The 27,840-nt window shown below is 55.2% G+C and overlaps 2 protein-coding genes across 6 annotated transcripts in view; one reads left to right on the forward strand and one right to left on the reverse strand.

Moving 5' to 3' along the window:
• Positions 1-3,752, forward strand: part of Slc1a7 (solute carrier family 1 member 7) — a 44,936-nt gene extending 41,184 nt beyond the window's left edge. Inside the window, exons 8-11 of the mRNA XM_036179101.1 lie at positions 861-1,055; positions 1,568-1,702; positions 2,093-2,195; positions 2,678-3,752. Coding sequence (XP_036034994.1) covers positions 861-1,055; positions 1,568-1,702; positions 2,093-2,195; positions 2,678-2,896 — 652 coding nt within the window. The 3' untranslated portion in view covers positions 2,897-3,752. The remainder of the gene's footprint in view (positions 1-860; positions 1,056-1,567; positions 1,703-2,092; positions 2,196-2,677) is intronic.
• Positions 3,753-5,540: 1,788 nt separating this feature from the next.
• Podn (podocan) lies at positions 5,541-26,386 on the reverse strand. Of its 5 annotated transcripts, none has more exons than XM_036179970.1 (13): positions 26,084-26,386; positions 23,857-23,969; positions 21,702-21,736; positions 18,435-18,754; positions 16,649-16,742; positions 15,382-15,446; positions 14,522-14,631; positions 13,709-13,865; positions 13,313-13,428; positions 12,409-13,066; positions 9,209-9,357; positions 8,131-8,335; positions 5,541-6,313 (listed from the first exon to the last, which is right to left on the reverse strand). In XM_036179970.1, the coding sequence occupies exons 4-12, from the start codon at positions 18,747-18,749 to the stop codon at positions 8,155-8,157; spliced, it is 1,845 nt and encodes a 614-aa protein (XP_036035863.1). In that variant the 5' UTR covers positions 18,750-18,754; positions 21,702-21,736; positions 23,857-23,969; positions 26,084-26,386; the 3' UTR covers positions 5,541-6,313; positions 8,131-8,154. The 5 variants fall into 5 exon arrangements, with proteins under 5 accessions (XP_036035863.1, XP_036035861.1, XP_036035862.1 ...); XM_036179968.1 differs by having other exon boundaries at positions 21,676-21,736; XM_036179969.1 differs by having other exon boundaries at positions 8,124-8,335; positions 21,676-21,736.
• Positions 26,387-27,840: the final 1,454 nt, after the last annotated feature.

Raw genomic sequence — 27,840 nt, forward strand, 5'->3', positions numbered from 1 at the left:
GTGTGACAGTGGGCTCTCACCTAACCTTCTTGGGCCTGAGTGTCCCCATACCTGGACTGGAATAATTTGTACCTGCACAGGATTGCTTCTGGGGCTGGGATAACCCACCGACGGGGATAAAGCCGAAGAACCAGGGACCCCAGGCCCGGTCTTGGGGACCACTTAACACAGCTGAGTACAGAGGACCTGGGATAGTTAGAGGAGGGAGGAAGTGCATGCAGCAGGCATGCACGATCATGTAGCCCTATGAGGTGTAACATTCCCCAGAGATCAAGTGTGCAAGCCCCACGTGGAAGGAATTGTGAGGACCAAAGCCTGTCTTTCTGGGCCAAAGGCATAGTGCTTCTCACAGCCTTCACCTTTCCTGCCTGGGCCCCAGACTCCCAGCCAATGCTATGTTTCACCCCTGGCAGAGGTACCCCACCCCTGCAGCAGAAGCTCCTCCTCAGAGATTTAACATGAGGCGCTCCTTTAAGCACCACACAGCTTCATCTTGCAATCACCCTGGGACCCGGGCATTGTGTACAACAGAGACCAAGGTGCCCAGATTACATGGCTTGCTGAGGCCCCATGGGAGGCCAGACTCAAGGCCCAGCCACTCTGCCATTGCCTCTGTGGGTCACTGCTATAGACACTCTTGGCCTTCCTCCCCAGGGAAGATGGAGGAAAGGACAACCCAGGGCCTAATACAGAGTGGTGCTCTTCCTGAGGTCACTCCTACCAGCCTAAGCTGACCCACATGTGTGCCACACATTTCTGTCAGGGCACCAGTGAGCTGGCCCTCCCGTAGTGACTTACATCAGAGGCCCAGACCATCCTGGAGGAGGGTGGTGGGCAGACACCTGCCCCTCTGCCCATAGCTCAGCCACACTGCCCATCACCTTCAAGTGCCTCCTGGAGAATAACCACATTGACCGGCGCATCGCTCGCTTTGTGCTGCCTGTGGGCGCCACCATCAATATGGATGGCACCGCACTCTATGAGGCCGTGGCTGCCATCTTTATCGCCCAGGTCAACAACTACGAGCTGGACTTTGGCCAGATCATCACTATCAGGTATGTACTAATCCCACACTCCAGAGGGCCCTTGGGTCAGCCAGGGCATGGGTACCAGACAGCCACAGGCAGGGCTAGTGCCAGGCTAAGCCTGATCTCTGGGATCAGGGTGAGCAGAGAGGCAAGGGCCCAGGCCTGAGGACCAGAAAGGCTAGCGTTAAGCCTAGCGCAGGCTGCTGCAATACAGCAGGGCATGAGGTGGCCTCATGTAGGCCAGTCCTAGCACACAGTTCTGACCCAGGCCCAGAGTGAGTGAGGCTGGCAGACCACCAGAATCTGCGTGTCTTTGTCCTACAGCAGAGTTTCCTAGCTTATTCCAATTCCCTCAAGGATGTGGATGGGGACCCATGGGCCAAAGGACTATGAGAAGGCACATGCTTCTCTATGAACCCCCTGATGTGATATTGATGACGGGCCCCACCCCCTTGGCTGGCCCTGAGGCCCTAGCATCCTGGTCCCCCTCGGAGCCAGGGCTGTGGCCGGTATCCTCACCACATCTTTTCCCTCTGCAGCATCACAGCCACTGCAGCCAGCATTGGGGCGGCTGGCATCCCACAGGCGGGACTCGTCACCATGGTCATTGTGCTCACCTCTGTGGGACTGCCCACCGACGACATCAACCTCATCATTGCTGTAGACTGGGCTCTGTAAGTGCTCCCTTCCAGTCCTTACCCAGCCCCACCCCTTGCTGAGGGCACCAGGCAGGGGGCTGGGGGAATTGCCATGTATGGCGCAGTGGGGTGCCCCAATAATCCACACCAGCTCAGTTGTGTGACTTGGGGTCTCGAGAGTTCAAAAGTCAAGACAGAGTCCCCTTGAATTCTCTAAAGAAGTACTAGATCGTGACCCCTAGTCTGGCCCCTCTAAACACATGTGTTCATGAAGGGGTCTCCCCAGCTGCTTAGGCACCCCTGAGGGTGGGTGGGGTGCGCCCCTGCCTGCAGTCACTGCCTGTGTTTCTGCGCAGTGGCCTCACACTTTCTCTACCAGTTCCCTGTTGGGGTAGTTGCGGCTCACTGCCCACCTTGGCTTGCCAGGGACCGCTTCCGTACCATGATTAATGTGCTGGGTGACGCACTGGCAGCGGGGATCATGGCCCACATCTGCCGGAAGGATTTTGCTCAGGACATGGGCACTGAGGTGAGAGCAGTGTTCTCCCCCCCACCAGAAAGCCTTTAGGAGATGGAGCCAGCTGGGGTTACAGATTTCATGGAGGACCTGACAGAGTGCCCAGATCTAGCCAGTGAAGTTGTAGGAAAAACAGCTCATCTTCCCTCGGACAAGCCCAGTCCCTCCTGCAGGAGTTGTGAGGCATCTGGGGACTATCTGGAATCCGAGGTTGCGGGGGTGTGTAGGTGGCTGTACTCACTTCACTGGAAGGAAGGTGAGGTTCAGGTAGAGGAGCTACTGTTCCCCAACTGGACCCTGTGGGGCGAGTCCCTCATCACCAAAATAGGAGGCAGGGCAGCTTGCAAACTGGTACCCAGAGAGGCCTGTGCCCCACCAAGGCTACCCAACTGTGTTTACAGGAAAACCCCTTTCAGTGGCTCCCAACCCCCGAGACTGCTCAGCATTACCTACCCTCAGTCTCCTGGTGCTAACAAGGCCCACTTCCTCCCCAGAAACTGCTACCCTGTGAGGCCAAGCCAGTGACTCTGCAGGAGATCGTGGCCGCCCAACAGAATGGCTGTGTGAAGAGTGTGGCTGAGGCCTCAGAACTAACCCTTGGCCCCACGTGTCCCCACCACATCCCAGTCCAGGTAGAGCAGGATGAGGAGCCGGCCACCGCCAGCCTAGACCACTGCACCATCGAGATTAGTGAGCTGGAAACCAATGTGTGAGCCCGCAGGGCTGCAGAGCCAGACCAGACCCTGGGGTTTGGGGGCTAAGGGCAGGAGCCGAACTCAGAATACACCTGAGGAGCTGGCAAAGCCCAGGTCAAGTTCCACCCTGACAGGCTAGTCAGCCATTGATGAGAAATAGTGTCTCAGCAAAGAGGCAACAGTGTGCAGGAGCCCCAGCCAGCAACTATGGGCTCGTGTGGCCCAAGACCTAGCTGTGACAGTGCATACCACATGAGCCCACAGAAGCACCTGGCAGGGAGGGGTCTTTGCCTCTATAGGGGAACAGTTTTGGGGCCTGAGAGAGAAAACCGCTCATTGGAAACAACACCAGGGCCAGCATGTTATTTATGTCTTTGGAGCCTTGGCCACTCCTTTCTGGCGGACAAGGCGGCCTGCGAGGACCAGCCAAAGAGGCTCTGCCCTCTCCAGGGTCCCCACAGCCACCGCTGCTTCCAACTCATGGAGATATAACAACCGCGTCCCTGTTTCTGCCCCAGCTGTGTCCAGGTCAGGTCAACCCCTGTTCCATTCCACTGTGGGTTTAGCACAACAGTCCCAGTAAGGGCTGGCCCATCCCCGGACCAAGACCTGAGGCCTTCCATGTACCACAGCCTGGTCCATTTCTGTCCTCCAGATCTCTCATCTAATATGGAGACTCATGTCCACTAAGGCTGGAAGGCCCTGTGGGTACAGCCCTGCCAGCCTCCTATAGAACAGGTGGGCAAGATGGGCCACAAGGAGGGAGGCCTAGCCTGAGAGTCTCTGGCCATGTGACTAGCAGTACCTTGGGGTCCAAACTCCACAAAGGCTTGTGTGGTAAAGTGGAATAAGAGTTTCTAATCCTTTCTGTGTTTGCAATGTGACTAATAAAAGTCTTTGTTTTTTCAAGACTTGTGGATGTAACAAGACTGCTGGTGGCATTTTGTTTTGTAATTCGGGACAGGTTTGTTTGTTTGTTTGTTTGTTTTATGGTTTTTTGAGACAGGGTTTCTCAAAGAAAGACAGCTTTGGTGCCTGTCCTGGATCTCGCTCTGTAGCCCAGGTGACCTCAAACTCACAGAGATTCGCCTGGCTCTGCCTCCCAAGTGCTGGGATTAAAGATGTGGGCCACTACCACCTGGCAGGACAGCCACCCACTATGCAGACTGTTAGTAGCGATCCTCCTGCAGCCCACCCCCGCCTTCCCAAATGCTGCATTATAAGGCATGACCCGCACTCTCTAGTCAAGAGCACACTCTTGGGCAGCACTTCTTTGTTTAGCTAATGCAAGCTGACAGAGCACAGATCAGCTAGTCCTGGTGGCCACGGTGAGGACAGGCCTGTCTAAGCTAACACATGTGGGAGACAGAGTATAAACAAACCCACCCCAGGCCACCTCAATAGGCCTGACTGTAGCTGGGCCTTTTCCAGAGCTGTTATGGACAGACCTCCTTACCTTGATCAGCCTGGTCTGGGCTTTGGCCCTGAAATCAGACCCTAGGAAAGGATGGAATCTCAGCCGAAGCCTGCCGTTGGTTAGTTAACATTTTGCCTTAAAGAAGGGCCTGGCTCAAGAAGCCTAAGGGACAGAGAAGGGTGCTGGCCACACGTTCTGTTATAGCCGGGATTGGGTTTAGAGGTGGGGTAGGGGGTATAACTCTGGGGTCCGGAGGGGTAGAATACCAGGCCCATGAGGATTCTGAGACCCAGGGAGACAGGCCTCCCCAAGGTCACTCAAGGGCCAGGAGGGCACAGACCCTCACCTGTGAATTCTACCTTCCTCCAATGAGTGCAAAGACTCTGGGAAGGGCCTCAGCCTCAGGACCCTCCCTCCCCCTCTCCATACTCCTCTCCTGGGTCCACCATAACTGTCTTTCCTCGGGTGATTCCTAACCACCTGGGAGAGATCAGCTGTCCCCTTCATGTAGATGGGCTCACTTGACCTTCCCCAGTCACCTCTTAAGGCCTTTGAGGAATCCAAGGGCCTTGCCCAGCTAGCCACAGGCAGGGGTCTATATTTTGATGAACTTGACGGGCTTGTACCCACACACTTCCAGTCAGGAAGATCCCTATATAGTCATTAAGACCCAATTGGCCTCCCTTCAGCTTTCAACCCAAGCCCAGCTCTGCCCACATTGGGGTGGCATATTGGACATGTCCTTCAGCTCTTCCCTGGGAATGCCTCAAGAGACTGTCCCCACATCAGCTCTGCACGAGCTCTTGGCCCTGCCTTCTGCCTCTTCCTTACTTGGACAGCACAGACTATCAGCCACACCACCTCAGTGCAGAGGTGGCTCTCAGCTGGGTCCTCTGCCTGGGTCAGCTTGGGGGAGCAGGGGTGATGTGCAGGCCTGTGCCCTGTCAGACCCTAAAAGCAGACTTCCGTCCACCGAGAGTGTCTGCACCAAGGCTTCCTGCCTTGCTGCCCTGTCCCATCCCTCCTCTGTCTGCCCCTGTCGGGGCCCCTCAGTCCTGGCACTGGTCCTCATTCTTGCTGGTCAGGGGCATTGCTTGTTAGATCAGATGCCAGCCCAGCACCTGGAGGGAAGCACACACAGATACAACATGGATGCCAGGGCAGGGGTAATGCTTTATATTAGTTTTTCTGGAACAAGAAAAATCAGCTTTGAGATTTTTATCTTTATATATATTTTTTCTCCTTAAACAAAACCAAAGGTACCCCAGAACTTCCCTCAGAACTGAAGACCGTGCAGCCATCCCCGCCCTCTGCCACGCACAGCTGCCTCCTCCCCTCCCCCCTCCCTCTTGGGGTTGTCCTCAGAAAGTGCCTGTGACCTGCCAGAGCACCACACAAAGGAGCTCCTGGGGTGGCGCTGCCTCAGCACCTGGGCAAGGGGCAAGGCCCTGGTAGAAGTTAGAAGGTTCGCATCCCCAGAGGGAAGGCAAAAGACAAAAGTCAGCTTTTGTGAGTCTCAGAGGGTAGAAAGCACCTGGCCACGGAGGAAGGAGACAACCCCGAGTCCCCAAGGGAGAGAGAACAGTGGACAAGGCACATGGCCAACCGCTATGGCCAGAGCTGGCCAGAAGCAAGAGCTTTTGATGGCATAGGTTACTGTTGTGTGTGTGTGAAGTGGGGAGAGAGTAGCTGCCTGAGTATACCAGGCCAGTGTGGGTTCAGAGGTCAGAGTGTATGTATTTTGTGTGTGTGTGTGTGTGTGTGTATGTGTTGGTGTGAGACTGTGCAGACAGACAGCTTGGAGGGTCATGTGCAGCTGGCTGTCTGTGTGGCCAGGCTGGGGGATGGTGTCCACACGTGCCTGCTTGTGTAACACATTACAGGAAGGGGTGGGACAGGAGACTGTGTTCAGCCTCTGGCATTCGGATGCCCCTTGGGCTCAGCGCTGGGTGTGTCAGAAGGGGGCGCTCATAGGGCACAAGCCTGGGCTGCAGAAAGGAGTCCGGTGGTCCATCGTCCTGTGGAACATGTTGGAGAGTCAGGGCTAGCTACCAGCAGCTCTGGGTGAAATGACTCAAAGTGAGCAGGTTTTGGAAGCCAGGCTACTGTGAGTGGGAAGATGAGGTGCCCCTGGGGGGTCTCGAACCAGGAGGTGCCCAGCTTGAATCCAGAACTCTCTGGGACTTCTCCCAGCATCCCACTTGACTATGGCCAACATTCCACAAAGGGGGAAGATTCTCCCTAAGCCCAGAGCTCCACAGCCCTTCCTCTGAGAGCCAGAGAGCCCTCATGGAATAGCAATCACCCCTTCCTGCTGACCCTGGCTTTTAAAGACAGCACCTTAGGGCAAGGACACTACCTCCATAGCTGGCCCTGGGAGCTGGGCCTGCCCCTCCATGCTCACATGCCTGTCATGCATCCTGCTTTCTATCATTAGTGGATACCTTGTCCTCATCATCCAGCCTCACAGCTGTGATCCTCCATCACCACCACCCCCAACCCCCACTACCAGTTCCTCTCAGCTCCAGGCCCGACTTCAAGTCAACATCCTAACTGTGGCCATGACCAGCAGCCTCCTTGCATGGCCACACCTCATGACCCCTAACACATTCTCTGAAGTCCTGACTAACCTTAGAGATCCCCTCTGGCCACTGCTCTCTGCCTCCCTCCTGTCACCTGCCCAGGTTTCCACACCCTCCCCACATCTCTGCTCCCAACACTCCCACCTGCCCTCCCCCTTCCCAACCACCCCCCCAGGACAGAGACTGTTAATATATCCTATTTCATTGTTCCCTGTCTTCCCTAACCCAAACGTCCGCTGTCTTCCCCTGCATGGACAGATGATCTTAGGCTGATGTGACTTCAGATCCAGCCATCAAAGCCACTAGCCTGCTTGGGACTGCAGCCACTCAGCTCCCTGGCCCTCCTTCCACGGAGGGACGATCACCAGGCTCCTGCCATTCCCTACAGCATATTCCTACCCACTCTCTCCCTCCACAGCATATCCCATGAGCAGCCACATCACCTGTGTCAAAAGGGAACCAAGCAGAGTGGGCCTTCGTGAGTTTCACGTGGCCTCCCCTCTACGGCCATCAGCTCTTACCACCCCAGAGCAGGTAGGTATGTTCCCGACTTCCCAGTCATTCTCCTCACCCCCACATCTCTCCCTCAGCTATTCTCTCAGAATCCACAGGGACTCTGTAAACACATGCAGTTAGGCTTGGCAGAGCCCACTCCCTCTCAGGCTCTTAGCACTGAAGCAGCTTGAGTCCCCTGCTTCTAGAGAAGTCCATGCATGTACTAGGTATGTGTGTATATGTGTGTCCACATGTAAGCCTGTGTGAATGGGTGCCCATAGACATACCTCTATGCATACTTGTTCACACAGATATGTACATGTTATTACTGTGTCCTGGAGTAAAGTATGTATGCATGTACACATGTGTAGATGCCTGTGTGTCCCTGTACGTGAACTGTGTACGGGGCCCATAGGCCTGCCCTCTCTCTCACTACCCTGGACCAGATCTTCCAGCCCCTCAGTGGTTATACCTATCTCAAGGCTTACAGTGGCTACACCCCAGCTCTAGCTCAGGCCTCTCCCCTGGGCCCCAGACTCAGGTGTCTCCAGCCCTGGGTAGCTCCCAGTACAGCATTCATGCCTCGGCACAAACTGGCTTCCGTGGGTGCCCTGCCACACACACTAACCTCTCCCACGGTGCAGTCCTACAGGCAAGACTGACATGTTCAATGTGAAGGGACAGACTAGAGGACAGGGTGAGGATGGGTCAAGGCCAGTGTGGGGAGAGGCGAGCATCATACCACACAGACCTCCCACCTGGGTCAGATCTGCATCACTTTGTTATGATCCTGTTTCGTCTTCTTCATCCTCATCCTCCTCCTCTTCTTCTTCCTCGTCTGTGTGGCCCCGGTCCTTGGAAGTGCCACCAAACTCAAAGTTGCCTTCAATGTCCAAGACCTGCAGGTGTTTCAGCCTCCGGAAGGCGCTTTCCACCACGGAGCCCACGGCCAGCTTGTTGAATCTGAGTGGTGGTCCACGGGTCAGTGTCAGGAGCCCCGGCTGATGCCCTCATGCCTGCCCAGCTCAGAAGGGAAGAGGGCAGGGAGTGGGTGTCTGGGAAACGGCGCAGCACGTTGTAAAGGCGGGGGACCAAGGAGCATGGTACACCATGGCAAGCAGACCTGCTGGGGCACTGACAGCTTGGAGGAAGGGACCAGCAGACGATTGTCATCTACAGGGCAAGAGAAGTCTCCACTCTGCCCACTCTTACTTCACCCACAGGGGGCAGCCATGGGAGTTGCCTCTGCTGCCTTCTGGTACTAACCCCAAGATCTGACTGGCACACAGCAAGGCCATGACTGAGCTGGTAAGGGATGTACTCAGTCCTGACTTTAGGCCCAACTCTGCTCAGAAGTCCGAGTCACACCACCCCGGTGTCACCACCCTGGGCCTTCTGCTATCTTCTGTTCTGTCTGCTCTCTGATTTGGGGGGGTCAGGTGGGGTGGGGTATGGGAGGGGTTGAGAAGAAGTCATAGTCTGTGGGGTCTGAGTTCCCTGAAGTCCTAACCCAGAGCCCAGTGGGACCTAGGCATCTGCGTTCTTGGTCTGACCCTGAGCCCCACCTGGCTGGCTGTGAACAGAGCAGTTACCTGTGTCTTCATAGCTGCGGGTTAGCAAGATGCTCTCTGGGCCTCCTCTGGTACCACTTACACCTCAACAACACCCTGCACCAGTCGTGAACGCTTCTGATGCCCACTAGCAAACCTATGAGCCATCGCAGGCCTGCCAGAGCTGTGCTCACACGCTACCTACAAGCTATGTCCCCATGTCTCAACTGTCCCTCTATTGTTAGATGTAGGGGCGGGTACAAGTGGGGCTTCAGGGACTTCCTACCTGAGAAAGATCCCCTTGAGGTTGGGAGTAGAGTCAAAAGAGGCGGCAGGAACAGAGCTGATCTTGTTATTCTGCAGGTACAGGTACTCAAGCGACGGGGGGAGTCCCTGGGGGATCTCTGTGAGCTGGTTCCCAGCAATGTCCAGCAGCTGCAGAGGCAAGCAGAGCAGTCAAGGACTCCCATCTGTGCACAGCACTTAACAGCTTACAGACTCCCACCAAGCCGTAGTCTATTTACTTCTAATGAGAACCCCCAGTGGGGTGGGGGTAACAATCCATGTTTTCCAGGTGGGGAAACTGCTTAGCTGGGTTAATCCATCTCTAAGAGGCTAGCACATGCTGTGCCAGACTCCAAGTATTTGTTCTCATTGATGTAGAGCCTACCCGGCCCTTTCTGCCTTTGCACATGGAGTCATGGCCAAGCGGCCTGCATGTCATAGCACTTCCTTTTTAATTTTCCTGTCACTTCCATCAGACTAGATACGCCAGGATCCACGTGTGCAGGTCACACATACAGGGGCCTGGAGAGAAGGTACGAGGTTTGTAGAAATCCTGACACAAGCAAGTCCCAGGATGGGCAGGCTCAGGCCACCTCAGGCCTGGAGCCCAGGAGCCATAGCCAGGGAAATGGGGTAGGGGAGCTGGCCCACACTGGCTCTGTGGTCACCCTTGTCCCTCAGAGTGCCAATGAACCTTCTCCAAACCCACACTAGTGCTGCCATGGGACAGGACTACATGGTCTTTGCGCTCCTTCATTGCCCTGGCAGGCTGGGATTCAGGTCATTGCCCGGATCTCACATAGCATCAGGTCTGCAGCGGAGCCCCAAATTTCCAACTCTGTTACCTCCTCTGCCCACAGGGCTTCTTGTTTCCCATGATGTCTCACAGCCATTGGGACCCTCCCCACTCTGGTCTTTACCATTCCCTCATTCATTCCAGAGATGGTTGGTGCCCATGGGTGCTGGGGACATGGACTCAATGAGACACCATCTCCACTCTCAGGAAGACAGACAGGCTGTGGAGATGGACCAGAGCTCAAAAAACAAGCCGCAGGCGTTGGCTGTAAAGAGGGAGCAGGGAAAGGCCCTATCCAGCTTCAAGCCGGGAAATGGTTTCCAGGACAATAGCAAAGGGTGGATTTTCGGAAGAAGGAGCAGTTGCCTGTCAAAAGACCCTCAGTGTGAGAGAGAATCCCTGCTTGCTCACCAGACACTCAGGCTGAGGCTCAGCCTGACCTGCCTGACTCTGCTAACGGGTACGGATGTTTCCTAGGCAAGATGACACTCAGGCTGAGTTCTAGGTACACCCTAACAAGGGTGGTGCCCCCTCTTAGTTCTCGCAGGATCCCCAATTCTGGAACTGTGTCTAGTACAACATGGGGACTCTTCCAGAATGAAGGAAGGAACAAAGGAGTAGATGTCTCCAGTAGGCAAAGTAGGCAGAGTATATCCAGTAGAGTGTGTGCCTGAGCAGGAGCAGAGGGAGCCTTGAAAACCATAGCAGGGAATCTGGCCTGGGACCTCAAGGAAGCAGGAGCTAGAGAAGACTATATAGGAGAGAGAGAGAGAGAGAGAGAGAGAGAGAGAGAGAGAGAGAGAGAGAGAGAGAGAGTAAAGTACTGGAGTGGTGAGATCCCAGGAAGCTGAGGTCCTGTTGAGAAACAGGGTGGTTGCTGGGCGGTGGTGGTGCACACCTTTAATCCCAACACTTGGGAGGCAGAGGCAGGTGGATCTCTGTGAGTTCGAGGCCAGCCTAGGCTACAGAGTGAGTTGCAGGAAAGGCGCAAAGCTACACAGAGAAACCCTGTCTCAAAGAAAGAGAGAGAGAGAGAGAGAGAGAGAGAGAGAGAGACAGACAGACAGACAGACAGACAGGGTGGCTTGGCCTGGGGCATAAGCAACCTAAATAGAGAGCTGATGTTGGGGAAGGAGCTGTCAGGCTGCCTGAGGCAGGCAGCAGAGACAAGAAGTATGCCCAGGCAGTTTACAAGGTCCCTGGGTGGGTGTGGCCCTTCCCCCTTAGTGAGTTAGAAAGCGTAACAAGAGGGGGCAGGTGTGGAAGCTTGGGACCAAGACTGAGCTCCCGAGGAACAGCGTGAGGGCAGCACAGGGGCTGGATTCTGGGGTGGCCCTCAGCAGGGTGGCCAGCGTGAGGCCCCAGCCATACGGCAGAACCAGCTGTCTCAACCATCCCACTCTGTCCAACTCGGGGTTCCTCCTGGATTCCCTCTGTCCCCGCTTCTCCCCAGTATTCTTTGAAGACACCCTAGTCCTGATGGCAATTCCCACTACCACAGCCAGTGGTGAGCACGTCAGACTAAAACATGGGCCTCTCCTTCTACCCAGAAAACTGGCAGCTGACAACCCACGGGCCCCAAGGCCCGGCAGATACAGCTGCTAAAGGAAAACAATGCAGAGAAAGACCTCAGAGCTGGCGTCTAAGCAGAGCCCCGAGAGGCTAGAGCAGGCCCCGAGGAGGTCTGAGGGAGAAGGGACAGGATGGGGGTCCTCAGCTTCTGTCATGAAGAAAAGCTCTGGGAAGGAACAGAGCTGCTGCGGCAGGCTTAGCCCCTCTTCAGTGTTCCGATGAATTCCACCTACTCACTGCTCTCCTCACATGGGAGGTTCTTGTCCCCAGAGAGGTTTGACCTTGGGGATATCCCCACAGAGCCATAGTAGCCATGCCCATTGGTTGGCCCCAGAGTGCCTTGAGCAGCTGTCCCATCCTGGCCCTCGGCTGACTGGGAAGATCAACAACTCCCTGACCTCCAATGTCAAGGTCCAGCCTTCAGCAAGCACCTACTTCTGAGCTTCAGGACACTGGGCCCATGCTGCCCAAACTGCCCCCTAGTCCCCTTGAACTAGGGACCCTGACCTGCAGCCATGACTGTCTCTAACCTCCACCACCCTTCTCAAGCCTGGGTCTGCCTGTGGTGACAAGGCCTGGCCACTCTAAACACGGGCTCCTGTGTTCACTCTGCCCTTTGCTTTGGCCCCATAGGTAGGTTGGACTGCATGGTCACGACCCTCTTACCCTAAAGTCAGCCTCCACAGCAGGTCTCTAACTGTGAATTAGCTCAGTCTGGCTAACCCACAGGAACCTGGCTCCTGGCACAACTGTCCCTCATCCCAGTAGCTAGGTAGGCTCAGGGCAGACCTACCATCCTCCCTGTGCTCCCAAGTGGCCCAGTCCTTTAGTACCTGAAGACCAGCAAGGTCGACCCAGGCACGGGGTCCCAGGGCCCGGCTACGCAGTCGGTTTCCTGTGAGGTAGAGTTCCCGTAGCTGGGCCATGCCAGCTAGTGCCCCACGTGCCAGGGCAGCCAACTCATTGCGCTTGACCTTCAGCACATGTACATTTCGAGGCAGGCCCGGAGGCAGGGTTTGCAGGCGATTGCCAGACAGGTCAAGGGAGCGCAGGAGGCGCAGCTTGCGGAAGGCATCCCGGTGCATCTGTGGGCTGGTGATGCGGTTATAGCTGAGATTGAGTTCTTCCAGGAAGTAGGTGGTGGCGAAGTCCTCACGGCCGATGCCTGTGATCTGGTTGTGCAGGATCATGAGGGTGCGAACTCGGCGGGGCAGGCCGCTGGGCACACGCTCCAGAGCATTGTTGTAGAGGTGCACTGTGTGCAGCCGCTTGAGGCCCTGGAATGCCAGCGGGTGGATGCCCTCAGCCCGCAGCTGGTTGCTGTGCAGCAGCAGATACTCGAGGCTGCGGATGGGTGTCAGCACATCAGCGTCTACGCTCTGGATGACGTTCTTCTCCAGGTGCAGCAGGACCAGGCTGCGGGGAAGGCCAGCGGGGACCCGTGACAGGTTGTTGCTGGACAGGTCCAGGTACTCCAGGCTGGAGAGCTTCCTGGAGAAAGGAGAAGACTGAGATGCTAAGCAGGAGCCCACATCCCACATCTGCCATCTCAGCAGGCCTTATCTATACATTTTGACTTCTTCCCAGAGACAGAAATGGCAAATGACCCAAGCCCCAAAGTTTCTTCTCCAGGGAAAGCAGCCAAGGAAAGTAGACACGTGACTGTACCCAGCTGGGAGCAGCTGAGCCTGCCAGGTGCCATGGTGATGAGGAGGATGCGGTGACACAGGGACCCACCAGAAGGTCTCATTGTCCAGGCCTTCGTCGGTCAGGTAGTTGTTTTGCAAGTACAGCTCACGTAGGTTGCTCAGCTCACTGAAGGCCCCAGGGGGGATCTTCTCCAGCTTGTTGTTCTAAAAGGAAAGGGAGGGAGGGGCAAAGTGAGAGGCAGGGGCAAGATCCAGGCCTGGGATGAGGTGTTCCAAGAGGGGAGTCGGACCTGCAGCATCTAGGTGTGCTGATAGCCCCCTCAAACCCACACTGACGGTCAAGGTGCCCAGACGTCTGCCTACTCCCCCGGATAGCTAATACTCCTGCAATGTACTGTCACAGACTCACTCGGCATCCGCACACTCAACTGGGCCATGCTTCTCCCTCAGCAGTTCTGTGTCTGGCCAAGAGTCTGCTCCCCACCTTGAGATGCAACTTGTACAGGGCAGGTGGCAGGTGTTTGGGCACGTGGCGCAGGAAGTTGCTGGACAGGATGAGGATCTCGACGTTGCTGGAGCCGTTGAACATGTTGTCCGGCAGCCCGGCATCTGCTAGCTTGTTGTTGTGCAGGTACACAGACCTGCAGGATGGAGGTACAGTCCTCACCCCACCTGGGCTTCCCAGCCCTAGGCCAGCTTTGCTGGGTACCTTCAAAGTCTTACTCAAGCTGAGAACAGGGCCCAGGGCACTTTTCCATCATCTTAACCCAGGGATGCAGTGTGAAAAAGCTTCAGAAGGCCCTCTCGGGGCAGGGGCAGGGGCAGGGGCAGGGGCATGGGCAGGGGCAGGGGCAGGGGCAGGCTCAGCACCGGAAAGTCACCACATAAATTTGTGGCAGAAACAGAACTTCCTGGCCCCAGTCTAGACTCCTTCATCTGAAGTCCAGTGTGAGGAGTTCTGGGAGTGGTCATACCTCCTTAAGCAAGTTCACAGAAGGGCAGCCCCACCTGATGGAAGCCGCTCTCTCCTCCCAGACCCCACCACTCCCATGCATAAGTTCTCTTTCCTCATTTACTGGATGGAGACCTCCTCATCCCTCAGGTCTCAGCCCTCTGGATCCTGAGCTCCTCTAGGCCCTGAGTGTGCCTCTGCCACCCCTGAGCATAGCCCACAGCACAGCAAGCCCCTTCTCAGGGCCTGCCTGTGTCTCTTTGTTTCTGCTTCCCCCAAATCCTCCACACTCACCCAACACACGTACATTCCCACACACCCAGGATCACCCCTCTGACTTCTGACCTCAGATTTGGCTTTTGGCCAAAGGTGAGTCCATAGATCTTAGTGAGATAATTGGCAGCAAAGTCCACACTGATCAGGGCGTTTGGCAGGAATCGGGGGGCCAATGTTAGCTGGAAAGAAAAGAGAGAAAGAAAGACCAGTAGAGGCTAGCTCTGGGCCCTGCCACTGGGTGGTAGTCGGCTTCCCTTCCCTGTTCTTCCCTGACACCAAAGCCACTTTGCTAATGCAGAAACCTGTTCCATCTTTTGATAAAACAAAATGCGCCCAGCTCCCACAGCCCTTAGCTTGGCAGTCAGAGCCCCCTGGATTTGTCTCCACACTCCTGAGCTCCTGGGCTCATGGGGAAGAGGGTTAGAGGTCAGAAGAAACAGTGTGATTTGAAAAGTTGCTCTGGGTGGAGGGAAGGCAAGCTTCCTGTTTATTATTTACCTCTATGCATTTTGAAACATGTCTCCTTGTGTCCAGGCTTGTCTCAAATTCCCAGACTTAAATGACCCTACCTCAGCCCTGAGTACTGGAGACTATGGAAACATGCCACCTCAATGGCACAGGCTTTCCCTGGACCCAGGCTGGAATCTGCCCTTTATTGCTTTCCTCAAGTATCATCTCCTCCAAGAAGCCTTCGGAGCACCTGTGTGACAGGCGGGGCTCTCCCTCCACCCATCCATGCTGAAGGCCTTGGCTGCTTCATTATCAGACACGCTCTAGGTTCCAGGGGATGGTGTGTGCCCCCTTCTCAACATCCAGGGCAACAGGGACCCAGAGGCCAGGCTGGAAAGGGCACTGGAGAATAACCACAGAGCTCAAGGGAAGACAGAGCCAAGAGGGCAGGGAAGCCCGCCCACCCCCATGGCCCTCACCTTGTTGTTAGCCAGGTACAGGTAATTGAGGCTAGTCAGATGCTCAAACGCCTCCTCTGGGAGCCCTTTAAAGGACAGGTCAGAGCCCTAGATGAAGGAAATACTACAGGGGAGCAGGCGAACCACCCGCTTGCCAGGCAGCCCCCTCCCTTCCCAATCAGTTCCAGTCTTTGTCCCGTCCTGACCTCTCTCTCCTCCTCACGTGGCCCAAGCAGAGAAGCAAGCAGCTAAGTGCTTGCTGGGGACTGAGTGACCTAGCCTAACCCGTTGAGGCAGGAAGGAGTGCTCCCCTGGGCATGGCTGCAGGGGGGTCAGAGGCCCCTCTTCAATCTCAGCCCCACCTACAGGCAGGTGCAGCCCAGCTGGGATGGGCTCTGTGCAGGGCAAGACTCGGCCCTGGTCCCCTCTGACAGCTGGCTTGGGAGGAGACCAGTTAGACTGGCCCCTCTCCAGCCCTGAGCTGGCCTCTGACATCCAGTTCCTGCTCCAGGACCCCCAGATGCTGGGACTGGCCCAAGTCAAAGGAGAGAGAACAGTTACATAAACCGTGGGCTGTGTCTCCATGGAATACCCTGCTCTGGAGTGTGACGTGACAGCCAGACAGAGCTCTAGCATCAGCAACAAGAGAAACAAATTGCTAAGTGAAACAAAGCAGGCCGCTGCAGCGATTGCAGATCAGCTGTGGGTTTAAAAATCTAAGGTGAATGGCTGCAGATCACAGAGGCGGCTGTACACTGCATAAACTCACCCAAACACATCAGATTGGAGTGGACTTTTAAAATGGGTCACTTAGGGCACATAAATTACATATCAATAAAGCTGCTTTCTTTTAAAACGGGCAAGGGAGAATACCAAAATCTTAATATTGATTAATTCAAAGTGGCAGGATTATAGTTTTTTTTTCCTCCTTCTACTTTGTTTTCTGAAAGTTCTATCCCAATTATGTATTATATTCATCTTCAGGGGGAAAAAAAAAAACCTTAAGAATGTTGCTCTTGGATTCTTCGGGCCCTTGCAAATTGGAGAGTCCCTAACAAGCAAGGTCCCAGGGAGCTTGTGATCTCAATGCCCCAGGCCCTGCCTCCTGGGTCTCAGACACCCACAGCAGGCTCAGGTCCACATCAGAGAGCCCCCCTGCCAGCCCAACCCAAGCCTGGGCTCCCCTTCACCCCGGGGTCTGCAGAGTGCGTTCTCTCTGTGGCCACTGTGCCTCTCAGGCCTCTGAGGTCTGTGTCCCGGGCCCCTGGACCAGTGTCCTGCTCCTCACCTCGGGAAGTTAGACGGTTGTTCTGAAGGTTGAGCGTCTCCAGCCGCTGCAGCCGAGCCAGCTCCTCGGGGTAGATCTTCTCCAGCTGGTTGTTCTGAGGGGAGATGGGGGGTCCGGCAGCCATTCAGGGGTGGGTGCAGGAGGGGTTCTGTACCTACCCTTGGCCCTAGCAGCATCTTCTCTTGGGCACCTGCCTTGGAATTCCCTCCTGAGGCAGACAGTGCTCAGCGGTGGGCACCAGCGTCTGTGAGTCCCGCTCTTGGTTGTTTGTTTTGTTTTTTGTTTGTTTGTTTTTCGAGACAGGGTTTCTCTGTGTAGCTTTGTACCTTTCCTAGAACTCACTCAGTAGCCCAGGCTGGCCTCGAACTCACAGAGATGAGCCTGCCTCTGCCTCCCGAGTGCTGGGATTAAAGGCATGCGCCACCGCCCGGCTTGTGAGTCCCACTCTTAAAGATCCACATGCAGCTATCCCCCACAGCTCAGACCTGCACCAAGTGACAGCACCTGGGACTGTTCTCTAAACAGAAGCCATGAGCTCCCTTCTTTGGCCCTGCAGTCCCCACTCCCCTTGGAATACTAGGCTTCTGACCATGTGCTCTGGAAAGCTCTCCTGGTCTGGATGAAGGGTCTGATCTGGAGCCCATTGTGTAAGTTCTCATTCTCATTCTCTCTCTCTCTCTCTCTCTCTCTCTCTCTCTCTCTCTCTCTCTCTCGTTCCCCCTCTCTCCCTCTCTCTCCCCCTCTCCCTCTCCTTCTCTCTCCCTCTCCCTCTCTCCCCCTCTCCTCCTCTCTCTCTCTCTCTCTCTCTCTCTCTCTCTCTCTCTCTCTCTCTCCCCTTCTTCCCTTCTCTCCCTCCTGGTTTTCAAGACAGAGTTTCTCTGTGTAGCCCTGCTGTCCCGGAACTCACTCTGTAGACCAGGCTGGCCTTGAACTCACAGAGCGCTGCCTGCCTCTGCCTCCCGAGTGCTGGGATGAAGGTGTGGGCCACTGCTACCTGGCTAAGCCTTACATCTCTATTTGACTTTGTTGTCTACTCACCTGTCTGTCTGTCTCACCCATGTACTATGAGCACCTAAGTTAGAGTGGGACCATGTCCTTCCTACACACCCAATACCCCGCAAAGAACCAGAGGTGCCCACAGCAGGTACATGAGACAGTCTGTGTGTGAATGGGTGGGGAAAAAATGAGCCTATTAGGAAGTGTCTTCAATTTGTCCTTTCCTCTTACTGGCCTGCCTACCCCCCCCCCCCCCCCCGCCCAGTGACCACGGGTGGTCCTGCCTTTGCTGACTTTCCTCAGGAGAGATGTAATAGTTCCTCCCCTCCCCTAGGACTGCCCTAGATGCCCCAGGATCCATCCACCCAGTCAGCAGGGCCTCACAGGCGCCAGGACTCTCACACTATGCTCTGAGCCCACTGCCTCCTGGAGCTGGGTCCCCTTGTCCCGGCTTTCCTGGTCCTGTAATGGTGTTCATGGTACCTATGTATTCAGCTGCTGGGCAACTCTGTGGCCATGGTGAGGCATTTCCACTCTACAAGCTGAACAGCCCAGACTCCTCCATGAACCAACAGGCTGCATCTCAGGGCTCTGTAACAGGGCATCACTGGTACCATAAGTGTGGAACCAGGACTCATGAGGCTGATCTGCCTTGCTACCCTGAATCAGGGGCTGCAGGGGGGGGGGGGCTGTGAAAATTGGAGGTTCTGGGAAAGAAGGGAGCTGTGCAGCCATGTTGAAGGCTTGGCGTCAGCAGCTGGGGCAACTGCTGGAACAGCATCAACCTCACCTGCAGGGACAGATGGTTGGTGTGCTCGGGCAGGTCGCCTGGGAACTCACGCAGGTCAATGCCACCGCAGTCCACAACACCTTCCTGGGAGCAGGCACAATCTCGGGGACAGTCGATGGTGGCTGGGCCGGGCTCTGGCTCCTCGGGGCTCAGGACTAGCACAGGCTGCTCCTCCTCCACAAATTCATTCTCCTCAGGGCTCAGGCTGTGGGTGCCGCTTTGGCCAAACCCAGGTGTCCTCACAGCCAGCACAGGGCCCAGGAGCAGCTGTAGCAGCAACAGCAGCAGCGGCGGCAGGCCCCTGCTGCTGGCCATGGTGCCTGTGGGGGGAGCGGCTCAGGCCTACCTCGGCGCCAGGACATTCACTGATCACGTGCATCGGGCATGCAGTTATGGCGACCGAAGTCATGAGAGGGCCCTCCTAGGTGTAAGACAGCGGCTGCCTTAGATGACCGTGACCCTCTCTCATCAGGGACATCCTCTGGAGTGATGGAAATGCCCTGAAGCCCTGAGTCAGGGCTGCAAAACCACCTCTAACTCTCACCAGCCAGGGCCCTGAGGAATGTGCACCCCTATTTCACAGAAGGGAAGTTAAGGCAGGACCTGGAATTTGCTAAACTCCCGCTGTCCTGACATAGACAAAGGCGTGGCAAGCCTTTGTCCCTCCCCAGCAGGATCCCAGGACTGGGCCCTGCCCCTCTTCCCCTCCCTCTCCTGGCACCGGCTGAGCCACACTGGATTACCTAGCGGTCCCTCCCTCCCAGCCTTTGCCCGTACTATTCTTTCTGCCCCAAACACCCTTTCCCCTCTCCTGTGCGGTCAACAACTTCCTTTCCAAGAAGTAAGTCAAGTGTTACAGCGTGTGTGGGAGGGTAGAGTCGGAGGTTGCCCAGGCTGAGCCATAGTTGACGTGGGTTGTGAACAAAAGTCACAGTACCTGAGCTGAGAAGAACTCTGCATGTGAGTACAGTCTGAGTGACCCCAAAGCCAGGCAAAGAGGTGACTGAGGCTGCTGCCATCCTATGAGGAGTCCCATTCCTGGTGTTCAGTCACCCAGCTATCCTCACCAGGACCTGACACGCTCCCTCGACCACTGCCCCTGCTGATAATCCCCAGCGCAGTAGGGATGGATACAGGCTAAGAATGATACTTGGCTACCATTGTCCCAGTGGTCCCGAAGGTCAGGGCTTAGCATCACAAGGACTCAGATGTGTCTCTGGGGTGTGTTGAGAGGCAACAGCGTCAGTGAGAGGTAGTAGTCCCAGGACCCACAGACCCCAGTGAAAGCCTCACCTCCCCCAACTCACTGCACCCTCATTGCACCTCGGCCTCCTCATCTGCACCAGGCAGGTGCTGTCTGAACTCACAGTCCTGTCAGGACCAAGTATGACAACAGACATAGAGCATCTGATGCCCATGAGGTGTCAGGAGCAGTTGTTGCTACTTGGAGGACTCCGCACAGTGGCGTGTTCCACTGAGTGGCTGAGAGGTGTACAGACGGGTGTCCAGGCTCTGAGGTCCACTCCAGAATGGAGTAGTCTACAGCACACAAGCCAGGCTGGGACTCGCCTACCACTCCCTCAGGAAATGCAACCAGACAGCAGCAGCTAGAAGGGTCTGACCAGAGCTTGTCACAGCAGGATTAGGGGACCTGGGAAGTCGTCGGCAGTGACGCTGAAGGGTGAGATGTGGAGACCAATGGCTAGAGCTGTGAGCTCTGCTCTGGCTCTCACCAGTGTGTGACTCTGGGCAAGCTTTGAAACAGCCTAAATTTCAGTTTCTCACCTGATGAGATGATAATGGAAGTGTCCTCCATGGGCACTCCATAGGTCAATGAGGTACACACACTAAATGCTCAATAAATGAATAAATTTAAATAAATGAGTAAATGAATGAATTTCTCCCTTCCAATACTCCAGTGGTTCTCAACCTTTCTAATGCTCTGACCTTTAATACAGTTCCTCATGCTGTGGTGACCCTCAACCATAAATTTTTTTCTGTTGCTACTTCATGACTGTAATTTTGCTACTGTTACGAATCATAATGTAAAATATCTGATATGCAGGATATCTGATACGTGACCCTTGTGAAAGGGTTGTTTGACCCCCTAAAGAGGTCTCAACCCACAGATTGAGAGCCACTGCCCTGCTCCATAGCATGGTCCACTTCCCAGCCCCCTCATTACCCACTCTAGCATCCCCTCTCCACCCCATCACATATGTGGTGGTTTGAATAGGTTTTGCCCCATAGACTCATGTGTTTGAATGCTTGGCCCACAGAGAGCAGCACTATTAGGAGGCATGGCCTTGTTGGAGTGGGTATGGCCTAGGAGGAAGTGTATCACTGTGGGGGTGGGCTTTGAGATCTCATAGATGCTCAAGCTATACCCAGTGACACAGCTCACTTCCTGCTGCCTGTTGATCAAGACAAAGAACTCTCAGCTCCTTCTCCAGCACCATGTCTGCCTGCAGGCCACCATGTGCTGTCATGACGATAATAGACTAAACTTCTGAAACTGTAAGCCATGGCAATTAAATGTTTTCCTTTATAAGAGCTGCCATAGTCATGGTGTCTCTTCACAGCAGTAAAACACTAAGACACCATGTCTAGAACCCACTTAGACTTCTTGGTCTGGTTGGTCCCAACCCATCTGCTCTAGATGAGCTGTAGAAGATGCTGCACTATTTTAGGTACTGCTTTGTGCTCTTATTGCCTAGGATGCCTCATCTTGTACCCAGCCCTGGACCCTGAAGACAGAGGTGAGGTAGATCACATGCCTATCCTGTCTGGAGTAGGTGATACCATAAACACTACCCACTCAGACCCAGGCGGCAGTATAAAGGGTCCCTAGGAAGACAAGATATCCCAGGGAAAGGGTAGGAAGAAGAGGGCAACAGCCAAGTCCCTTGACCATGCAGTCCACGTGGCCTAAGCAGACTTGAGCCCCAGCCCACTAGTCCTGCAGAGCCAGAGAGCCCTGCAGACGCCCAGCTCTTAGTGAGCAGAAATGAGTGACATGGGCAGCAGCCTGGCCCTCCATTCCCCTGCCATATCTCTGCAGGTCATTAGCCCCACCTCTCCCATAGCTGATTCCACAGTCTTCTGGCCAGAGCAGCTGGGGATGGGGGGTGGGGGTGGGAGGTGGGGGGCAGTGGGAAGTGAGCCTCAAATTTACTCAGAGCAGGAGGCCAGGGAGCAGATGCAGGGAAGGAGCTGGTCCTAGCATATACAAGGTACTCACTGGACAGGCTGGCTTTCTTCCCTCACCTTTGGCTTGTCTCCATAAAAATCCACAGGCTTATCTGTACAAATACATAATTTATATCAACATTCTGAACCAAACTGAAAATGTTTTCTTCACTGCTTTAGAGATCAGAGAGCAGAGGCCCACTGGGATCAGCTAGTGTAACAGCTGTTAAGGGGCTGAGCTGAGCTTCAGGGCTTCTGCATTTCCCATGATGCTCTTGTGGGGGCACACCAAGTATTGGAGTCCTGCATGGAAGCCTGGGGCAGGCTCCTGGCTAAGAGGTTCCCGATGCCCTGTCTACTCCAGCAGCTACTCACTGCCATATGTGCCTATGGAGCACTTAAGGTATGGCACTAGTCCACGCTGAGACATGCTCCAAAGAACACACTGTGTGTGTATAGATTTTAAGGGCACCACAGAAAAGAATGTAAAACACCTCATTAATACTAATGATATAGAACTCCTCGTTAATTTTATAATGGTTAAATAACACTTAATATATTGGGTTAAACAAAATTAAGTTTACCTGTCTTATTTTACTTTTAAAAAATTATTTGTTCTAGGCATGGTGGTGCACGCCTTTAATCCCAGCACTCTGTAGGCAGAGGCAGGCAGGGTTCCGTGAGGTCAAGGCCAGCCTGGGCTACAGAGCGAGAGTTCCAGGACAGGCAGGGATATACAGTAAGACCCTGTCTTTAAAAAAATAAAAATTGGCCAGGCAGTGGTGGCACATGTCTTTAATCTCAGCCCTTGGGAGGTAAGGGTAGGCATATCTCTGTGAGTTTGAGGCCAGCCTGGTCTACAGAGTGAGTTCCAGGACAGCCAGGACTACACAGAAAAACCCAGTCTTGAAAAACCAAAAAATAAATATAAAAACTAAAAGTCATGTGTGTGTGTGTGTGTGTGTGAGAGAGAGAGAGAGAGAGAGAGAGAGACAGAGACAGAGAGACAGAGAGACACAGAGAGAGAGAGAAAGACAGAGACAGAGACAGAGAAAGAGAGAGACAGAGACAGACAGAGCGAGAGTGAGAGCATGCCAGGGTGAGAGCGTGTGGAGGTCAGGAGCCATATTCTCCTTCCATTCTTGTTTGCAGCCTGCCCTACATACTCCATGCTAGCTGGACATCAAGCTTCCAGACAATTCTGCCTCCCACCTTGCCATAGGAGTGCTGGGATTACAGATGTGTGCATCTGGGGATCGAACTCAGGTTGTCGGACTGGCACAGCTGGTGCTCTTACTCACTGAGACATCTCTCTGGCCTCTTATCTTTCTTACATGGCTTCTAGAACATTGCGTTTGTGGCTCACGTCAAATTTGTTAGACAGTGCTGCTTTCGAGTCTGATGATAAACTTTAAAGTCAGGTAAACTGAGTCACCCAGATGTGAGAGTAAGGTGGAGAGTTCACAGGAGCTCAGAGGAAGCATAACCTTGTCATCGATGTCTTCCTAGAGCAAATGAAGCCCAGACTAGGCATTTGGATGGCCAAGCATCTGGCAAGAACAAAAGAGAGTCGGTGTGTGTGCAGGCCTGGGGTCCAGACAGTCCATGTGGAAAACTCCACAAAGCTCACTGGACTGTCCATGGCAGGTGGGACGAGAATGACACAAGCTGACACAATGGCCACAGCCCGGGGCAGGGCAGGCCGTGGAGCACCAGCCTTGTCTCTGGAGGATAAAGAGCTGATGCAGTGAGCAAGGCTGTGCAAGGGATAGAGGCAGAAGTGCTGGTGCAGGGATGCAAAGCGAGGACCAGATTCCAGATCCAGGTAGAAAGAATGGGTATGGCTGGGAGCTGATGCTCAGAGCCCAGCATCACCTCCTGCCCTCAGGTTCAGCGCATAGTCACTGAGTCCCCACTCTCTTTTGAGCTATCGCTTGCTGGAGCAGGAAAAAGCCCAGGAACAGGCATAAGCTATGCTCCTAATCTGCAAGCTGGAAAGCCAAGTGCAAATGCCCCCCCCACAGCTGCCCACCCCCAAAATCTTAGACTTCCCAGCAGCCCTCCCCCAGAGGTCTTAGCTTTGTCCTTCAAGGTTAGGCTGAGCCTCCCCTGATTCTGGGTGTTGAATGAATTTATGGAAAGGCAGAAGAGAAAGGCCTGCGCCATCAACTGTTGGGATTCCTTGCCTTGAAACAGTATGTTAAACAAGTCAGGAGCTGGGGAGATGGCTCACCTGTTTGTTAAGAGCAGTACTCCACTTGCAGAAGACCTGAGCCCAGCACTCACTGGGATGGCTGACAACCACCTGTAACCCAGCTCCAGGAGTTCTGATACCTCTGGCCCCACCTGCACACACAGACACATAATTAAAAATAAGTCATAGCTGGGCAGTGGTGACGCATGCCCAGGAGGCAGAGGCAGGTGCCTTTAATCCCAGCACTCAGGAGGCAGAGCCAGGTAGGTCCGAGTTCAAGGTCAGCCTGGTCTATAGAAGGAGTTCCAGGACAGCCAGGGCTACACAGGGAAACCCCGTTTAGGGGGAGGGGTCTTTAAAAAAAAGAAGAAGAAAAACAAGGGCTTGATGGCTCAGCCAGTAAAGGCTCCTGCCTCCAAGTCTGATGACGAGAGTTGGAACCCCAGGACCCACATGGTAGGGTAGAAGGAGACAACCAATTCTAGCAAGTTGTCCTCTGACTTCCACACATGCTCTATAGCATGTGCATGCAAACACACAAGATGATGGATGGATGGATGGATGGATGGATGGATGGATGGATGGATGGATGGATGGATAAAATAAATTTAAGACTAGAACTAATGTTTTGCTTCTGCCCATAGCCCTGAGCCGGTCTTGAAGGCTGAGTAGGAGTTCCCCAAGTGAACAGAGGGAAAGGCAAGCCCTCCAGGCAGATGGGAAGCATGGGAAGGGTGTAAATTTGGGACAGGAAAGAGGCAGATGTGTTTAACCAGGATAAAGGGGGAATAGAAATTAGCGATGGAGACATGGGTTGCCAAGGGTTGCCAAGTCACCATGGCAGGGGATTGGTGATAGAGAGCCACGGGGGTTCCAGTAGGTCATGATCAGCAGTCTCTGTATGACTCCATCAAGCCTAGTGGTGCCACTTCCTACCCGGGATTCAGACAGAAGGGACAAAGAGTACCCTTTCACGGTGCACAAAGTCAGTGAATCTGACACTTCTTACCTTGCACACAGACGACTGGGCCCAGGGCTCCAAGAGTATACAGAAGGATGCAGAAGCCCCAGACCAGCCATAGATGAGTTTCCCAGTGCGGCCCAGCCCCTCCCCAGGGGTGTGTGCCCTGTGAGCCCGGGATCTGATCATTTTGGTTTTCACAGGGAAAAAGGAAGAGCGGTGGAAAGGCCCAGCCAGGGGTCCTCCCAGTTCACACCCCCGGTGCCTCTTCGTGCCTGGCAGAGCGCAGTTTCACCTTCCCCAGCAAACGCTCTGGTTGCCAATGCCCATCCTGCCACCTCTTGGGCACCTGCATCCTAGCCAGGGCACTAGCCCTTGCTGCACACTCCAGCAGTTTAGGCTGCAGCTGCCTCCCCAACCCAGGCCCCAGCTCGGGAGCCCCAAGCCGACCCCCCCCCCTTCTTCCACCTGACTGCAGGTCAGGTATTTCAACTCGAACATCCCCAGGCCCTGTGCCATGCCTCGCCCCCCCCCCCCGCCCCCATCCCGCCCAGGCTGATGGTGGTTCTGTGACACACACAACCTGAGACGACTGTGCTTTTCCCCTTGCTCCTTTCTGTCCCGCTGGAAGCCGCAGCCTGGACAGACGGCGGGGTTGTGGCCAGATTGTACAGAGCTGTGCTAGACCGCACCGAGGCACATGAAGCCAAGTCCCTTGCTCATCTATGCCCCTCACCTGTCCACACACCCTAGAGATTGATTTTTGCCTCCTGTGCTTGTTTCTGTCTGTGAAGAGGTCGTTGTTGGACTCGGTGGTGCCCCTTGCTGAACTGACGTGGAAAGTCGCGGGATGCCCTGGGCCCAAGTTCTCAGTGCAGAGATCCAGACCCCTTCCCAGTTCCACCTGCCCCCACAGTCCCTGTCACCCGCCCGTGTACCTCCACCTCCCCTCCCCACCCGCGCAGATTCTTTCCAGATGTGCGCAGCGGGAGGAGTTGGAAGGCTGGGAACCAGCCTCTGAACATCGAGTTGAAAAAGCGCCCCCTGCCCCCGATCTCGCAGGGGTCGCCCCCACTCCCCTGCCCCGTGTGTGTGTGTCTGTGTGTGTGTGTGTGTGTGTGTGTGTGTGTGTGTGTGTGTGTGTGCGCCCCACCGTGCTCCTGCGCAGGGTCCAGGGGACAGGGCGGGATGGGGCGACCGTTCCCGGCAGCGGCCGTGGGCACACTGCGGGAAGTCAGAGTGGGCTGCGGGGGCGCGGCCCATGGCCCGTGGTCCCTCGGTCCACCCGTCCGCCCTCACCCCTACCTGCTGCTGAGCGCCGCGCCGTGGGCGGAACAGGCTCCCGGGGGTCGGCTGCGCTCCGCGGGCGCGGGCTGCTGTCATTCAAGTCGCGCCGTGCGCGCGGCGACGCCAAGTTTTGTTGTGGGTTCTCTCTCCCCGCCTCTCCCCCGGCCCCCGCCCCGCGTGCATCTGCCGGACGCCGGCCTCTCCCGACACAGGCGCAGGGTCCCGCCGGGCGCGGGGAGGAGGGAGGGAGGGCCTGCGCCCAAGGCGTCGGGGCTTGGCGAGGCCCCACTTCCCGGGAGCCCGCGCCGCCGCCCCGGCCCCTCTCCGCCCCGGCGGGCCGCCGCACCACGCCCCCCAACACCCGCCAGGCGGGGTGCCTCCGGCGGCGCACCACGACCGACAGCCAGCCTGCGCCGTGGGGCCGCTCCCCAACCGGGCCCCCCGCACCTGAGGGGAGCCCCGAAGGCTCCTTCCAGCCACTGCCTCGGCTTCCTCATGCCCAAGAGGATTTTGCAAACCATTCCAGGTGCAAGTGCCTTTCCGTTCCCTCTCCCACCCTGGGGTCCTGGGCTGTGGCTAACGCGGCGCCAGCCAAGACCATGCTGGACCCCTTCCCGGCAAAATTCCTAGTTTTCCGCCCCACCATCCGCCCTCACTCCACGGGCCCTGGGCCCACAACTTGGTGAACCTTGAAGGTTGGTAAATTGGGCCGGAGTCTTCATGCACACAGCTCCTACTAGTCACAGAAAGGCAAGGGGGTGAGCAGGGAGCACTTACGGCACCATATTGCTCCCAGGAGCTGAAAATGTTCCAAGTAAAGGCACATTAAGTACTAGCAGCTGAAGCAACACTGTTCAGCGCCAGCCAGGGGCTTCAATGGTTGGAAAGGCGGTGGGATGGGTTTGGGTGCTACTCGGAACCTCCTCTGTGAAACAAACCTTTCAAACGTGCTCTAGCCGTTGAGCAGGACTCATCTGGCTCTCTGAGAGGGATGAAGTTCATAAATCAAACGTGGGACCACTTGGCCACCTAAATTGCCAAGACCCTGAAAGGCTCTGGTAAAGTGGCTCCAGACCTTTCCCTCCTGCGCTGCCAGGCAATCTGCTTCTACCTCCATGCCTTAGTCTCTAATCGCTACAGCCCTGCAAAGGAGACTATTTCTCTAACACACAAAGGGCATGGCCGCTGCCAGACTGTGTAACTAACATGACCACCCAGAGCTGGGGATTCTGGCCCATCTACCCATCTCAACAACCCTCTGTGATGCCAACAGGCAGATAGGTGAGTGGGTAAGGACAGAACCTGGATTTGAACCCACAACCATCTGTTTCCATTACCCATCACTGAAGAACTTAACAAGAGCGAGAAAGGGAAATATTTTGCCTTCTTTGGCCTCAAATTCCAGTCCCCTCTGAGCTCAAACTTGAAAGTTGGTATGATTCACAGGATTGGACAGGGCCCAACAGAGATGCATCTCGTGTTTTCTGGACAGGGCCTAGATTCAAGCGGAGCTGAAAAAACTGGTGTCTACTGGCCTGATTACCCATGACCCAAAATCTTCTAGAACAAAGAGAGTCAGCACATACTGAGTGCTAACAAAGTGCCAAGCACTGTCCTAAATACCCTGCCCTCCCAGCCATGTGGGGAAGGGACCCTAGATGTACCGGGAAGGGCCAGGAACACTATACACTCACTTCCCTACTATCAAAACTAGCTCTGCCAAGCCAGTGCCCACACATGTTTTGTGTCTGTGTGGTGCTGAAGGTACAAGCCAC

Source organism: Onychomys torridus, chromosome 2 (genome assembly GCF_903995425.1).
Source record: "Onychomys torridus chromosome 2, mOncTor1.1, whole genome shotgun sequence".
Taxonomy (NCBI): domain Eukaryota; kingdom Metazoa; phylum Chordata; class Mammalia; order Rodentia; family Cricetidae; genus Onychomys; species Onychomys torridus.

What these genes read in the sequence shown, in the direction of transcription:
- Podn (XM_036179970.1), bottom strand. Translation starts at nt 18,749, where the DNA reads ATGGCCAGCAGCAGGGGCCTGCCGCCGCTGCTGCTGTTGCTGCTACAG. An exon ending in TGTACCTGGCTAACAACAAG is followed by an intron (nt 14,632 to 15,381) that starts GTGAGGGCCATG and finishes TTTTCTTTCCAG; the next exon opens with CTAACATTGGCCCCCCGATT. An exon ending in CTGGACAATGAGACCTTCTG is followed by an intron (nt 13,067 to 13,312) that starts GTGGGTCCCTGT and finishes TCCTTTCTCCAG; the next exon opens with GAAGCTCTCCAGCCTGGAGT.